The sequence below is a fragment of the Pseudochaenichthys georgianus genome, chromosome 20 (genome assembly GCF_902827115.2).
Source record: "Pseudochaenichthys georgianus chromosome 20, fPseGeo1.2, whole genome shotgun sequence".
NCBI lineage: Eukaryota > Metazoa > Chordata > Actinopteri > Perciformes > Channichthyidae > Pseudochaenichthys > Pseudochaenichthys georgianus.
Window position 1 is genome coordinate 2,480,430 of NC_047522.1, and position 15,945 is coordinate 2,496,374.

At 42.3% G+C, this 15,945-nt stretch overlaps 1 protein-coding gene across 1 annotated transcript in view; it reads right to left on the minus strand.

Moving 5' to 3' along the window:
* cntnap2a (contactin associated protein 2a) overlaps window positions 1-15,945 on the minus strand; it is a 365,546-nt gene that overhangs the window by 103,348 nt on the left and 246,253 nt on the right. The window contains exon 10 of the mRNA XM_071206976.1: window positions 15,711-15,860. Within this exon, the coding sequence (XP_071063077.1) occupies window positions 15,711-15,860 (150 nt within the window). The remainder of the gene's footprint in view (window positions 1-15,710; window positions 15,861-15,945) is intronic.

Consider the following 15,945-nt stretch of genomic DNA (forward strand, 5'->3'; position numbering starts at 1 on the left):
TGATCTGAACATTGCTGTTTATTTGGTCAATACAAAACTAGCTTGTTTTTTGGTGAATCTTTCCAGATCTTCAAAGACTTTGTAGTCAACGTAGTGGGAAAGTACCTCATTGACTCCAGTCAGCACTAGGGTTGCCAGAAACTGACCATGATCAAAATCGATTATTCGGCAGCCCTGGCTGGAGAGGAAAAAAAAAAAAAAAAAGGAATTCCGTTGTTTTCTTTACTGTAACATGTTTAACAGTACAAACAACAAACAAGCATGTCATCACAACGACGTGGCCTTGAAGTGAAGTTGGTAATGGCCGGCTGTGCTGCGTCTTTCTCTGTAACCTCTTTGGCGTGCTTCGCACTCAAATGCGAACGCATTGTTGAGGTTGAGCTGTGATAGACCAACGTCTTTTCGCAGAGCTTGCATTTAACTTCCTTTGGACTTGTAAGTTCGAAGTAGTTCCACGAGGAGGAACTCTTTTTACCTGCCGCTTTGTTCATCTTTAGTCGCACGTGTGAGGGGGAGGGGGGGTGGGGTCGGGGTCGGTGTGTAGCGTGCTGCAGCAGCAGTCTGCTCTGCACGCAGGCTTCCTCCAAGTTTACAGTAAAACAAACTGGTGGTGTGACCAATGACCATTTACAATTATTAATATCGATTTTTGAAAATAATATTCGATTATGGAGACTGTAGCGAATATTCGAATAATCGAATAATCGCTGGCATCCCTAGTCAGCACGGGCTGTAGGGTCATCTTGACTAGTTTTATGGATGTGGTCTCCATTTGACCTGCTCATGGAAACAAAGCTTGCATTCCTGAGGCAATTCTCATTTTTCATGGCTTCCAGCTCGTCCCTATCTGTCTCTATCTGTGCGCTCATGGAGCATCCTGCATCTTCCCCCCCCCTTCTTCTTGACCCTCTTCTATCCCAGGTGTGAAAGCCTCATCTCTCTCATCATCTGAGAGCTCAACATCTGAATCTCCCTGAACTATCTGGTACAGAAATTGTCTGCTTCAGTTCCGTCTCCTGCAACAATATTGAGTCATAAAGTCCATGAAGACGGTCCTGACGTCCACTAGAATGGACATTTATAAAAGGGCTGTTATTTGAAAACTTGAATTATTGAATTGCTTTCAGAACTAATTATATAGTTCCTCACATGTTAATAAACAAGAATATATATGATTTTCATGGTAAAAATTACAATTATTCAACAATATTTGACTTCTCCTCCTGCTTCCAGGCCCGGACTGGCCATCGGGAGCACCGGGAGGTTTCCCGATGGCCTGGCCTGCTAAGTGGCCTGCTGCCCTGAGGATTTTTGCTATGTATGTATTGTGAACGCAACGCTGCGTACATGTGGGTCTAACTCTGCCTCACAGAGGGTGACTGGCTGTCTAAATGATGTGGCCTGCCCACATGGCCACTTTCATACAGACCATACACTAATGCCCTCGAATGGTCTCTGTGTGTCATTCAAGCTCGGGAGGGTGTGTCTGTATGTGTGGCAAGTGAGCAAGAGAGAGAAAGCGCGCGCATCGGTTACGTGTAGGCTATTGTTGTTGTTAGCATCTGGTGCTAGCTAGCTGCGCTAACGGATATAAGGAGCTGTTTCAACAACAAGGTGGAGGAGAGTCCTCTCCTGTCAGACTGAGAGACTGATAAATACAGCTCAGGTGAGGCAAAGGACTCTGCTGAGTGTTTAGATAGTTAACTTAGTTCTCAGTGGGTCTCACGGTTTGGTCACCATTCATGTAAACACATATTTCCATTTGAAGGGGGAGTGATTAGTAAAATATGCATGAATAATAATAAAAAAACGTTAACTAGGTGAAAAAATGTAAAATAAACTTTAAAAACTTGTTGAGAGCTAAAACTAGTCTTTGCTGCTGCCTCAAAGAGGAGAAGGGGGGAGACAGGTGAGCCTGGTTCAGGAGCCCAGACACACTCACAAAACTATAAATGAACCAAAAACAATTAAATAAACAAGTTTCAATGTTTTATCATATTGGATATGGTATGTTATTGGTTATGGCCATGTTATTATGATTTTACGATTATTTAAATGTATACAGTTCTGTTTCATGTGGGTGTAGTCTCTCTCTTTATTTCCCCCTCAAAGTGAACCAGATTGATGCATTTAAAGGTGGGGTAGGTAAGTTTGAGAAACCGGCTCAAGATACACTTTTTGTTATATTCCATGGAATGCTCTTAACATCTCGATAGCAATGAATATCTGAAGTGCTTTGACAAAAAATACATTAAAAAATATCATCTGTGGAAGCCGTGGCGCTGTAAAAAGCACGACCAATCATCTATAGGCCACCCAAATACTGTGCAAGCTTTTTTGATGACCTTACTGAACTGCTGTCTATAGTGTGTATTGACTTTGACCGTCTAGTCATTGTTGGTGATTTTAACATCCATGTTGACAACCCCCAGGACAGAGGGGCTAAAGAACTGTTTTGTGTTCTTGATAGCTATGGACTGACTCAGCATGTGACGGAGCCCACGCACAATAAGGGGCACACTCTGGACTTAATTATCTCAAAGGGTCTGAATATCTCTAAGGTTGTGGTGACTGATGTTGCACTGTCTGACCATTCCTGTGTTTTCTTTGAGGGCTCTATTTCTGTTCACACAAGTGTTCAAAAAGAGGTAACCGAAGCGATGTTTAACTGAAAATACTAGGGAAATGTTTACTCAGAATTTTTCTTCCACACTTGCCCCTGCTAACACCTCAGTAAATGAGCTAGTAGATCATTTTAATTCAAAAATTAAAAATGTTATAGATGCCATTGCTCCAACTAAGGTAAAGGAAGTGACTGGGAAGAAAATATCTCCATGGAGAAAGGCCATGACCGTTAAAACAGAAAAAAGAGAATGTATAAAGAGAGACTTGGCCTTTATAATTTGGAATTGAAAAACGCACGACAATCATTCTTCTCTGACATCATTACCAAAAACAAAAACAACGCACGTGCCTTGTTTGCTACCGTCGACAGACTAACTAACCCCCCAGTGTCAGTAGCCTCTGAATTTCTATCCACCAGGGCGTGCAATGATTTTGCCTCCTTTTTCACTGACAAAATTCAGAAAATCAGACAAGCAGTCAGTGCCTCTGCATCAGGAACAGCTAATGTGTTGTCTCTGTGTCCACTTAACATCAATTCAGAGATCATGACACAATTCCATCAGATTAATGATAAAAACCTGGAGGACATTATACAACTTCTGAAATCCTCCTCCTGCTGCCTTGATATTATTCCAACAAGATGTTTTGCCTTGCATGGCCTCAGAACTACTTCATATATTAAACAAATCTCTTCACTCAGGTATTTTTCCACAGGCCCTGAAAACTGCAGTCATTAAACCGCTCTTAAAAAAGAATAATCTAGATGCTTCAGTAATGAACAATTACAGGCCCATATCAAACCTGCCATTTCTAGGTAAGATCATTGAAAAAGTTGTTTTTCAACAGTTGAGTAATTTCTTGCATTTAAATGGTTGTTTCGATGTGTTCGAGTCAGGCTTTCGTCCAAACCACAGCACTGAGACTGCTCTTGTAAAGGTCTTTAACGACATCCACTTAAACACAGACAGTGGCAGAACTTCAGTGTTAGTATTATTAGATCTCAGTGCTGCGTTTGACACTGTTGACCACAGCATATTACTCGAAAGACTAGAAAACTGGGTGGGACTTTCGGAAACAGTTCTAAATTGGTTTAAATCCTACTTAAAGGACAGAAACAACTTTGTTTCTATAGGTAAATACACATCTGAGTTGACAAATATGACATGTGGGGTTCCTCAAGGCTCCATCTTGGGGCCTCTTCTCTTTAACATCTACATGCTACCACTGGCTCAGATAATGAAGAACAACAAAATAAGTTACCATAGCTATGCAGATGACACACAAATTTACGTAACAATTTCACCAGGAGACTATGCTCCAATTCAAACACTGAGTAAGTGCATTGAACAAATCAATGACTGGATGTGTCAGAACTTTCTCCAATTAAACAAAGATAAAACTGAGGTAATGGTTTTTGGAGCCAAGGCAGAACGTTTAAAAGTTAGCGCTGAGGTTCAGTGTGCAATGTTCAAACCAACAGATAAAGCCAGAAATCTAGGTGTAGTCATGGACTCTGACCTGAGTTTCAACAGTCACATTAAAACAGTTACTAAATCAGCCTACTATCACCTAAAGAACATATATAGGATTAAAAGACTAATGTCACAGCAGGATTTGGAAAAACTTGTCCATGCCTTTATCTTCAGTATACTGGACTACTGTAATGGTGTCTTTGCAGGTCTCACTAAAAAATCTATTAGAAAGCTGCAGCTGATTCAGAACGCCGCTGCTCGAGTCCTCACTAACACTAAGAAAGTGGATCACATCACTCCTGTTCTGAAGTCTTTACACTGGCTTCCTGTGTGTCAAAGAATAGATTTCAAAATACTGCTGCTGGTTTATAAAGCACTGAATGGTTTAGGCCCAAAATACATTACTGACCTCCTGCTAAACTATGAACCATCCAGATCTCTCAGGTCTTCAGGGACTGGTCAGCTTTCTGTCCCCAGAGTCAGAACTAAACATGGTAAAGCAGCGTTCAGTTATTATGCTCCAAATATCTGGAACAAACTCCCAGAAACCTGCAGGTCCGCTGCAACTCTGACTACTTTTAAATCCAGGCTGAAGACTTTTCTTTTTGTCGCTGCTTTTATTTGAACTATTCATATTTTAAACTGCACTGTAACTTTTATCCATGTACTTTTTCTTGTAATGTTTAATTGAACTATTTATATTTTAGACTGCACTGTAACTTTTATCCATGTATTTTTTTCTTAATGTTTATTTGATTAGCTTTTCTTTTTTAATGCTTGCTCTTTTTTTTTTTTTTTTTTTTTGTGTAAAGCACTTTGAATTGCCTTGCGTTGAAAAGTGCTCTATAAATAAACTTGCCTTGCCTTGCCTTGCCTTGCCTTGAGCCGGCCCGGCTAAAGTAACTGGATGGCCTACCTGCCTGTCAGCCTTCCATCTGTGCACACACTTATCTCGTGCCCTCATTGGTCATGTGAGCGTTTGTGTGTGTTGGAGGAGGGGCTCTGTGAGGAAGTGGCAGATTTGTTCCGGTTGTGTATTTTCAAATTCTAGTGCACTCCAGCTGGTTTCTCCAAAATGACCTACCCCAACTTTAAGTCCAACATTTAAAAAAAGAATCTTACCGGGGGAGAATGCCCCCGGACCCCCCTATAGGATTTGAGGTCCACTCCCACTTAAAATATGTTCACATGAATAGGTTCTGAAGGAGTAGGTAGCACTTTCTCCGCGCCGTTCCTATGGTCTTGCTTTAAAAGAAGGAACACTCAAAACAACCAGGACGAGGGTTAAACAAAAATCTGTTTTAATCATAAAAGGTAATAATGCAATACCATATAATACATTACCATACAAATCCATATCATATGCGTAATGTCAGGAGTATGCCTACTCCAGGGGGGTATACTGCGAAGCAGGATTTTCGCTTAGCCGGCTAAATTCAGGGAAAACTCCGGCTTTCCGGTCATCCGAAGCTGGTTCTCTTTTTAGCAGGCTAGATCTCCATGGTAATATATGCTAAGCAGCTAACCTGGTCGGGACCAGGTTAGGTTGCAGGCTAAGAGCTCAACTCAGTGAAAGCACCGCCTGCTGACCAATCAGAGCTCAGTGTGCGGAGTTTAAAGCGATCAAGTCATATTACAGGAGAAAGGAAATACAGAAAAGCTGCCGTCGCAGGAAAGACGGCCGGCAAAAATCACCGACTGTGTGAACGTGAACATGAATAGAATATCACCTCCATCTTCAGAGCAATCTGACTATTATAACATTAGCGTTAAGAAAGCTTACTTAAATATCGGCCACAACATAAGTAACCGGATCAGAGTACATTAAGTACAGTCCGCGGCATATCACTTCATAATGTATCATATATCTCCTTATCTGAGTCAGCTGAGCCGTATCTGGCCGTGCAACACTCACAGTGTCACATACTGTATGCAGAAGTATTATTTTAAGCAACACATTAAGTTGACGAAACACTCGAGACAAATGTAAATGAAGTCAGATCGTGTTTTAGACGTGGCAGTGATATCATAAACCTGTTGATGTACGCATTCAAACACTTTTTCTGTTGCCAGCTGTATTCACCTTGCAGGTGCAGCTCTGTGGCTTTGATCCTGGATAAAGTGTTTAAGTCATGGATGTTTAAAGTTTAACTTCTTCATTTTTGACTAGTATTAAAGTTCACTTTTCATTCAGGAAGTATGACGCTGCGCTGTCAGTACGCTTCTCCATGTTTGTGATTGGTCGAATGCTCCAGATACCACCCCTTTCATGTGAACGTGCACCTAACTAGATAGGACACGGCTGGCTTGAGCGATCCACTTGATAACCAGCGTCGTAGTACAGTTTAGCGAGAGCGCGTATGTTTTGGATTAGGCCAACCGGCTAACTCAAACATATCCAGGTTAGGTTGAACCAGGTTCGTAGTATAGGCCCCTGGCCTTGTTCACGGGCTGCCACGACCTTCCGGTCCGGGCAGCGCGAGAAGAGAGGACGAACAACAAGCTAAACAAGCTATCAATACCCACACAAACGGGAAGGGGTGGAGTTTCATTTGGGAGATACCAAAACGCTGTCTCACAGGGAATCAGCGTGGGCAGCAGAGAACCAAACAGTTTTCAGTTTGAAGCAAAACACATTCTTATTATGTAGTTTATCACACAATAGTCCATATGTTTTCCCGCTATGAAAGCCACAGGTGTTGGGAAGGCCTGCAGGATGCGCATCATTATATCTGGGGAAAATGTCCCTCGCAATTTGCAAAGCCTATCGATGGTTTAACCCAGAAAAACACTCAAAGGGGTAATCTTTTCTCTCAAAACAGAACTCACGATTAATTCTACATCTCCCTTCTTCAAAAATAGCTTAAAAACACCCTTTTGATAAACAGGTAAAAGTGAAAAGGAAAAGACTATTGCGCTAATCTACTTTTAAGAAAAAGGGAACATTGTTTCAGGAATCTATAAAAAACCTCTCTATAAATAAGAGGAAAAATGTACTTTTTGTTCCTTCAACTATTAACACACAGGAATGTATAAACCCACACATATATTAGAGATGACATGTCACCCTCCTATAGATGGGTGACATTAAAATGCACATACCAAAAATATGCTACTCACTTCTTTGGTGCAATATCTCACATCAATTTCCACAGTTCCTAAATAGATTTGCACATTTGTTTAAATAGTAACCCATCTCCATGTTTATTTTTTGGAAGTAGATTTAGAGGGCTATCACTACGGGCAGCAACGCTGTAAATATTGACAAATAAATCCAGCAAAATGGCACAAAAAACTGGTAGTGGCCTGGCTGGGTGTATAATTCCCGGCCTGACTTATTGTCCCAGTCCGGCCCTGCCTGCTTCTATACAATTTTGTTTTTCGTATGCCAGCCATTTTGGATGAAAAGAAAGAGGAACTTCCCAGCATGCACTTTTAACCAATGACATATCACTGGACAGACCAGGATGTCCTCTGTACAGCACATCAGGGATTGATAGAGTAGCTCAAAAGAGTAAAAGGAGATGCATGTTAACAAAATGTCCACTACATTTTCAATGGGCTGGGTCCCAGGAGGACATAACTACCACATTATAACAGAGTGAATGTAAAATGTAAGGATACAGTTATGAAGACATATCTGACATTTCCACTGGGTGACTCATTCAATTGATGTTGACACCATCTCACAACACTCCTAAAATAACATTACTTTCTGGAGCACAATTTGAAATGTATGCGGTTTAAAATCTCAAATTAGATCTATTGTCCATCTATATTTTGATTATTATTGAATGGAAACCGTCCATAGTCAAAGAGTCACTCGAAGTCAATCAAAGACTTATTTCACTTCAGGGTGATAGCAGGAGACCCCATCTAATCACTCAGAGAGTATCTGGACAATCTGCAGTTTCAAAATTAAAGACCTTTGAAGTCTCATATATGAGCTATCGTCCTTCTGTTTGAATCCAACAGTTAACATGTTCGAATTACATTGAACCAGAATTGTCTTTAACAGTGAAGACAATTGGATATGTTAATGAGATGTTGACCGCAAAACACAAAATGTCCCCGGGTTTTCATTTTGAAAATCTGGTCACCTTACATTACAGAGAGTTGGAGATGAATGAAATGAATCCAGAACATCATTTAAGGTGTTTGTGTTCGAATGAAAGAATAGAATAGAATATATTTGTAGTGTCATCATACAAAGTACAATGAAATGTCTTTGGCTCCTCTCACTGCAGTAAAAGATAGACACAAATAAATAAGAGTGGTAAAAGCAGAGGTTGTAGCGATGACTGCAACGAGATAAAATCCAATGTCAATGTGCATATTTACACTTACAGTCTAAACACTTGACATGTACAAAACTGTATAAATGCAGTGTATCATAAAGGGTTATAGTAACCAAAGGATGCAAGTCAAATAGCCATACATATTTCTAAATAGTAGTGGTTGCAGTCTTTCGGAGGGAAAAGGGTGAGGGGAGAAGACGATAAACAAGAAAAGATGGATTCCTTCTATCGACGAGTTGAAACACATCACGAGAAAACGACCTTCTGGAGAAGCCGACACCAGCTTTAACAACGACATCATCCTTGGCGAGGAACAACAGACCTGCTTATTGTCACTTTTAAAGCTGTGAACCTTCATCAGCCCTCCTGTTTTAGAGCTTACCCACAAGGCCCATTAGCCTTAATACAGGGCTGCAATACACCAGAGGACATATAGGTTTTACTATACACGCCACCTTTATGAGATACAAGAGTCAATGGCCCATCCAGAGGCGCTGGGCCTTGACTGAACGCAGGACAAGGCGAGGACAAAACCGAGTGCAAAAGGTGTGTGTGTGTGTGTCCATGGGTGTACAGTATAGGTGTGTGTGTGAATTCTACACTCCTTATGTGCGTGTGCGCTGTACAGCATGTGTGTCAATCTGCAGGCGTTATTACAGTATACCTGCCTTGTCAGATATGGGCTACGAGGACCTGAAATTCAATCGTTGCCACAAGCACACGGGTCCCTCATAAAACACTGCCGCTCAATGACATCTCCATCATCGTGATGTTATAAGCTGTCACACTCTCCAGCATGCCTATTAGCCTCGAGGCCAACGCATCACAAAGGCTTATTGTGGAGGTCATATGCATCGTGTGTATGAGTGTGTGTGTGTGTGTGTGTGTGTGTGTGTGTGTGTGTGTGTGTGTGTGTGTGTGTGTACCTATAGTGTAGTGTATGTGGGTGGTTTAGAAAAAAGCAGCATGAATGTAAAATGTGTGTTTCAGTTGGATTCCATCTTCTGATTTTATGTTCTGCCCCAGAAGTCTCTCCTGCCATCTGTCTCCTCTCCCGCCACACCTGTCTGCTGTCTTTCCAGAGGAGGAGGGGGAGAGACAGACAGCGAGGGGGGAGGGATATGAATAAGATGGGAGGCAGAGCAGACTGCACTTTGTATTCTGCGGGTTGTGTGTGAATGCAAAGGAAATGCAACCTTCCTGACAGTTTGGCAGATCCAATGGCGCAACGCATGGAACGACTTCATGGAGGAGCGCTTGTGTGTTGCTCGGCTGTGAAAGATAACAGCGGGGGGCTGCTCTATTATTCCATCTAAACCACCAATTTAGTTTTTCCAATTTAACCGTACAAAATCGACCTACGTGTGTCACCTGATTTAGGTCTCATAGCTACACATTTTGACTGACTTTTTTTTTTTTTTCCTTTTTGTAAATACATTTCCACTGAAGGTGTTTTAGCATTTGAGAGATGGGCTTTGGATTCATTTCATTGAAAACGTCTGGAAACTGGAGGATTAAATGAGTCTTGAATCTTAAAAGAAAAAATGAATTCTGTTATCCCTCGCCCCAATCTGCAATCTAATTTAAAGCACTTTCAGGTAACCACATTACTTCCTGTATCCCCACGCCGGCAGCTCCCTGGTGTCACTTTGATTAGCACCGTACATGTTCATCTGGGCATCATACTAATGTGTGCATTAAATGCATAGAAGTAGGCTAAATTAGACTAAGAGGAAATGTATCCGGACTAGTCATGCTGTACATTCGGTCAAAGCACCATGTTTTCCCTTATCGCCGCTCTGAAGCCATGACCAGCAATGAAACATGGTATAATTCAGAACGCTGTCGTGCGGCCAAAGTGACACACAGAGGAAGATACAGACTGAGATTAATGAGGCGCAGTCAAACAGAGGCAAACACAGCGGTCACACTTGTGTACATCACACTCGCCCGGAGCTTAAAACCGGGCTAAGAGTCTCGCCACATTGTATTTCTATTCCCGAAAGCAATGACTTTAATTTGTGGTATAAACAAAAGCTCTATGTCTAAAACCCCTCTGGATCTGGAACAGCAGCGGTAATCCCTCGCTGTCTTGCTGGCACTCTATCACCCCCCCCCCCCCCACCCCCCCACCACCACCACACCGTGCTACCTGAACACAGTCTCAGGCTGATGAGCGTTTGCTTCCACATCCAGGCACATCTCTGAAGCTGGAAGTGAGCCGGAATCAAAAATTAAACAATTATTCAGAGGCTGCGATTCTGCAACACATTCAGAGGAGACTAGATGTGTTGCCAATAACAATATGTAGATTTAAAGGAATTCACGGCAGGAAGTGCTTATCTATTAACCACCTGCTGCTAAAACAACAACCTGACGGAGCAGTTTCCACCATGAGGTTCATGTGCTGAAAGACTCCTGCACATGAAGTCAAGAACAGTTTGTACTCGCTGTGGTGGATTTGCATAAAACACGCAATGTGCCAGAGTGCAACGTATCAGCACAAACAGCTTGACAGGTGGACTTCCAATCCAACACGTCTTATCAAACCCAGAGTCTATTGTTAGCTTTCTACTATTACATTAAAAGTGAGTGTTCATTCCCACAAAAGTCTTAGGAATATATAAGTTAAGAACATCCTTAAGAGACCTATAACCCAGCTGGAGTGTTTTCAGCACCGTAACAAATACTATAAAGCAGGCTTTCACTTAATCATTCACGTAAAATAAAAGTGAGAGGCAATGAGCGAAGAAATGATTGAACAACTCGGCAGAGGTATATTAATTGGTAAATAAGTTGAGATTGAAAAACGAATACTTTTTTTAAAGTTATGAAACAATGGAATGCTTCGGAGTGGAACGTCCCATAATTGACTACTCTCTCATTAGTATATTAATTTGTGCCCTGTTCCCTGCGGAGGAAAGAGCACGACTTGATGGCCTGTGTACGTGCATCTGTGTTTGTGTGAGTGTCCGTCTCTCTCCAGAAATTCAATTTGTGGATGTCTCGTGTCAGTCACTTACTAATTTGTCTAAGCACAGCGTCGGGAGTGAGAAACTACTGCCCGTAAAATAGGCTTTGGTGTCAGGAGGCTGCTTCTAAAAGCAGATGCTCCAAGGACGGAGGGGAGGAGAAGAGAGGAGGAGAGGGGAGGGGAGCAGGAGGAGGAAGGAGTCGACCCCGTTAAAGAGGATGAACGGAAAGAGAGGAAGAGGGTGAGGGCTTGGAGAAAAGGAGGCAAAGTAAGGGGAGAAAATGGAGGAGAAGAACATAATTAAGAAAGATGACAGAGGCCTTTCACTGTATGAAAAACAAGAGCAATGTTTCTTATTAAGGAATTACTTAAAAACCTTATTTAAATAATGTTAGAAACTAAAAGAATTGACAGAAGTGAGAAGAGTAAAGACGGGACATTGGCCGCATAATTTAGCCTTTCAACTCTTCACGAATGGTACTTGAGCTGCGTAAAGCCCATCACATAACCACTTATGCAAATTAGGTCATTTATTATGTTAATTAAAACACTAATTAACTATTTTTAAATGGCAGTACGCTTGTCTTCGCATTACAGCTCAATGTTATTAATATTAATGTTATCTAAGAGCATTAGGAAGCTCTGTTGTGTTTTTGAAAAATGTGCTTTTCTTGATTAAAATGAATATGTATGCATTAAAGCAAAGATTGAATGTTAGATTGCTGTTGCAGAAGTCAAACAGAAGCCTCACTGGCAAACAAAACACTTGTCTTTTGTATTCTTATTAATTGAATACATTTGTAGCAATGCCATCTTAACAAATACACATACACAAATATTAAAGGGGCCTTATTATGCTAATTCCAGGTTTCATAAATGTATGTAGCGTCTCTACTCGGACATGTTTTAATGTTCAAAAAGCTCTTTATTTTTCTCATACTCTTTCCACCCTCTGTCTGAAACCAGAGCTCAGTCTGCTCTGATTGGTTAGCTGGCCGGCTCTCTTGTGATTGGTCGACCGCTCAGAGATGTCCGACGTACAATGGGTTAGAGCGCTCGCCAATAGAAGCGCGAGTGTTGCATAGTGATGTCAATAATTCACCATTGTGAAAACCCCAAAAGCAAACATAGGGCCCCTTAAACTTACTTACATACTTATGTCCAATTATATGACAGTAGTGTAAAAATACATCGCAGTCTGAAACTGTTGGGGTGCTAATTTGCGAAAATAAAAAAATCTTCATTGTGTTTCTTTAAGAGTGATGTGTATGCAGTCCAATGAAGTGGTATAAGCAGTTTGACCAAAGTCTGGTTCACTCTCTGGTCCTGCTCAACAGCAAAGTGAAACACCGCAGATTGGTGCCTTAAAGCGGTGAGAGTGAGCAGATGGCCACCTGGACGACTGAAGCTACGTACATGACTCCCAGCATCAATCTGCAGCCTCAGAAGAACACTTCGTGAAGCCGAGGGGTTTCTGCTAATTGCGGCCCACTGACAGAACAGTCACATGTATAAAGTGCTGATGGGATATTGTTAGAGAGCTTTTGGACAGCTTAATGCGGCCGCTTCTCTGACTCATGAAGCTCAGCCATCAGAGACTAATTGAGGGCAAGCCAGAGGCTAACTCATCTTTTGTACACTCACTAAATTATTCGGTTACCTCAGTAATATGGAAATTAGCCCCTCAATGTGAAGGGGCGGAGGGTTTGGAATAAATGTTTTAGAAATTCTGTTCGAGTTGTCCGAAAAGTGTGTTTCTGTATCCGAGTTTTAGAGCATTTGGTCAAAACACACACACACACACACACACACACACACACACACACACACACACACACACACACACACACACACACACACACACACACACACACACACACACACACACACACACACACACACACACACACACACACACACACACTGTTTGATGCTTACTGCTGTCATTGCAAGTAATGAGAAGGCAACAGAAAGTAAAATCATATCATGAAACATGGAAGACCCAGATGCTGAATAAATCTAAAACCAAACCAGATTTTCAAAGAGTGAGGAGCAAAATAATTCCCGGAGAAACCTCGTGTCTGAACTAGTGGCTCCAAACACGTCTTCCTAAAACTTCTCCCGCAGCCTCTGAAGCGGCGTCCCAAATTCTCTTAGTGGTCCTTGCCACAGTAATAATCAGCAGATCTGTCGCCCCGGCAGCGTTCAGACGTGTGTTTACCACCAGGCGGCCCCGCTCCTCAGGATGCATCATGTCATGTACAACTAAGTATCAAGTAAAACCCCAGACACAGATGCTGCCAAAAGCCTTATGCATGTTGCATGGGGGAAACGACTGAAACAGCATAGTGGTATTTCTCTGTAGTGTCGCTATGCATGCATGCATGAGAGTATGCACATGGGACAAGTAAGCAAGGATTTGTTGTCAGTGTTTTGTATAAAGCACATATCGTACAGTGTGTATGTCTGAATATGTGATAACGTGTATTTGGAGCCCTGTTTCCTCTGAAGCCGTGCAGATTCTGCCTCTGGGATGTTATGTCTGAATGTCACAATTCCTCTGAGCTGCTAAGAATATATTGTTCACTTCCCCTTGTCTCTTAAGCCTCGCACTGACACAATAACCTGCTCTCTTTTACATTTCTCTGCCACAAACTTTCATTCCTGATCTCTACTTTTCAGTTTGACTTTCTCTCCCTCTGCCTACTCATCCCTCTTCTCGAGGTGAAGACATTACAGAGATCCTCTCCTCTCAGCCTCTATTGATTTCCAACTCAGCTTACCAGAATCAATAAATCACCAATTGGATCAAAACGAGACGAGAGGGTGAGGCGGACGAAGAGTGGAGAGGAAAAGGAAAGTTGCAGTGGAAGAGAGATAAGCCATAATAAAGGATTAAGTGTTAATATTGAGTGATTCTGCAACATGCTGGATTAAGGAATACTAAAAAAAATGAGAGTTGAGGATGCTTCCTGAGCGAAATCATGGCCTCACAAGCTCAGGTTCTTATAAATAAAAGCAGAAACTCATCACAGGCTTCAGGGCGCTTCACTCACAGTAAATTAAGACGGACAATAACATAATCAGGATGTGTGGGCGTGCGTGCGTGCGTGCGTGCGTGCGTGCGTGCGTGCGTGCGTGCGTGTGTGTGTGTGTGTGTGTGTGTGTGTGTGTGTGTGTGTGTGTGTGTGAGAGGTGCTCTGATCTTTATTGACTGGCCTGGGGGAAATGGTCTTGTTTGATGGAGGAGATTATTCTCTGATAGAAAAAGGGAGAGAGGAGCCATCAGAGCCCTGACTATCTCTCTCAGTTACTGTAATTTCATACAGGTGCCAACTCTCTCACACACACACACACACACACACACACACACACACACACGCGCACACACACGCGCGCACACACACACACACACACACACACACACACACACACACACGTGCAGACTTAGACACGGACCATCTTCCAACAGACGGACAGCAGTGTCTGGCATCATTAACCTGGCGTCGTCCTAATTCCGACAGATTGTGGCTGCTGCTTGTGTGTGTGTGTGTGTGTGATGTGGTTGTGTCTGAGCTCTCGCTAAGTGAGAAACCTCCTGACCTCTGGCCAATGGGATGTAACATTGTAGAGATAAATGATTTTTAGACATATTACGCCGCAACACACAGACCAATAAAACGTTTCTTGGAACACGTTGAGGACTGGCCCAAAGGGATTGTTCTATGAATTGTCAATACATATTGTTTAACAGTAGGCAGGTAGAAGCGTGTTGGCTAGTGGGGATCTGTAAGAGTTAGCATTGTGTGCAGTTCATAATAATGCTAACGATCATTTAAAGCAAAGAGTATTTGGACTTGAAGATGGCTAGAAAGACATGGAAAGCAAATCTTGTTGATGTTGCAGAGACAATTGGAGTTAAGATGTAACCTTTAAGATAGTTCATGGTTACCTATTAAATAGTGCAGTAAACTGGAGGGAAACGGCTTGTGAGAAAGCATGATGACGGCAGACAGACGTTTCTAGCAGCTGGTTAGGAGCCTTGATTTCTAGACAACAAAGCTACCAAAAAGTAAAGTTGCATGATACTATTTATTAGATTAACTTAAGAAGCCGACTGACACCAAACCCTGAGTGAAAAGTGATGTAAACTGGATTCTGTTTCATGATGATGTCCCGTTTTTACAGCATTCTTACATCAGTAATCATACTGGCTCTGATGCCTCAATGTCTGCCTCCCAGGTGTGCACTGGAGAGGACTGTGATGTGGTGACTATACGTGGAGTTGAGGGTGAAGGGTTTTTGAAAATGTTGTGGGAAAGGTGTTTGCGTGGCCCTTACCTCCTAAGTGGTAGGTTCCTCCCGTGGTGATGGTGAGAGGAGAAGTGGAGCGCACTGCAGACGCCTCCTCGCCATCTATGGTCAACATGGCAAAGTTCTCCCTGGCAACCAAACGTATGGCGTGCCATTGGCCGTCGTTGAGGCCTGAACCTGGAGCGGGGCAAAGATGAAAACACCTTCAGAAAACACACACTGCAAACTGTGAACAAGGTTTTAGTTGATAGATGTTAGTATT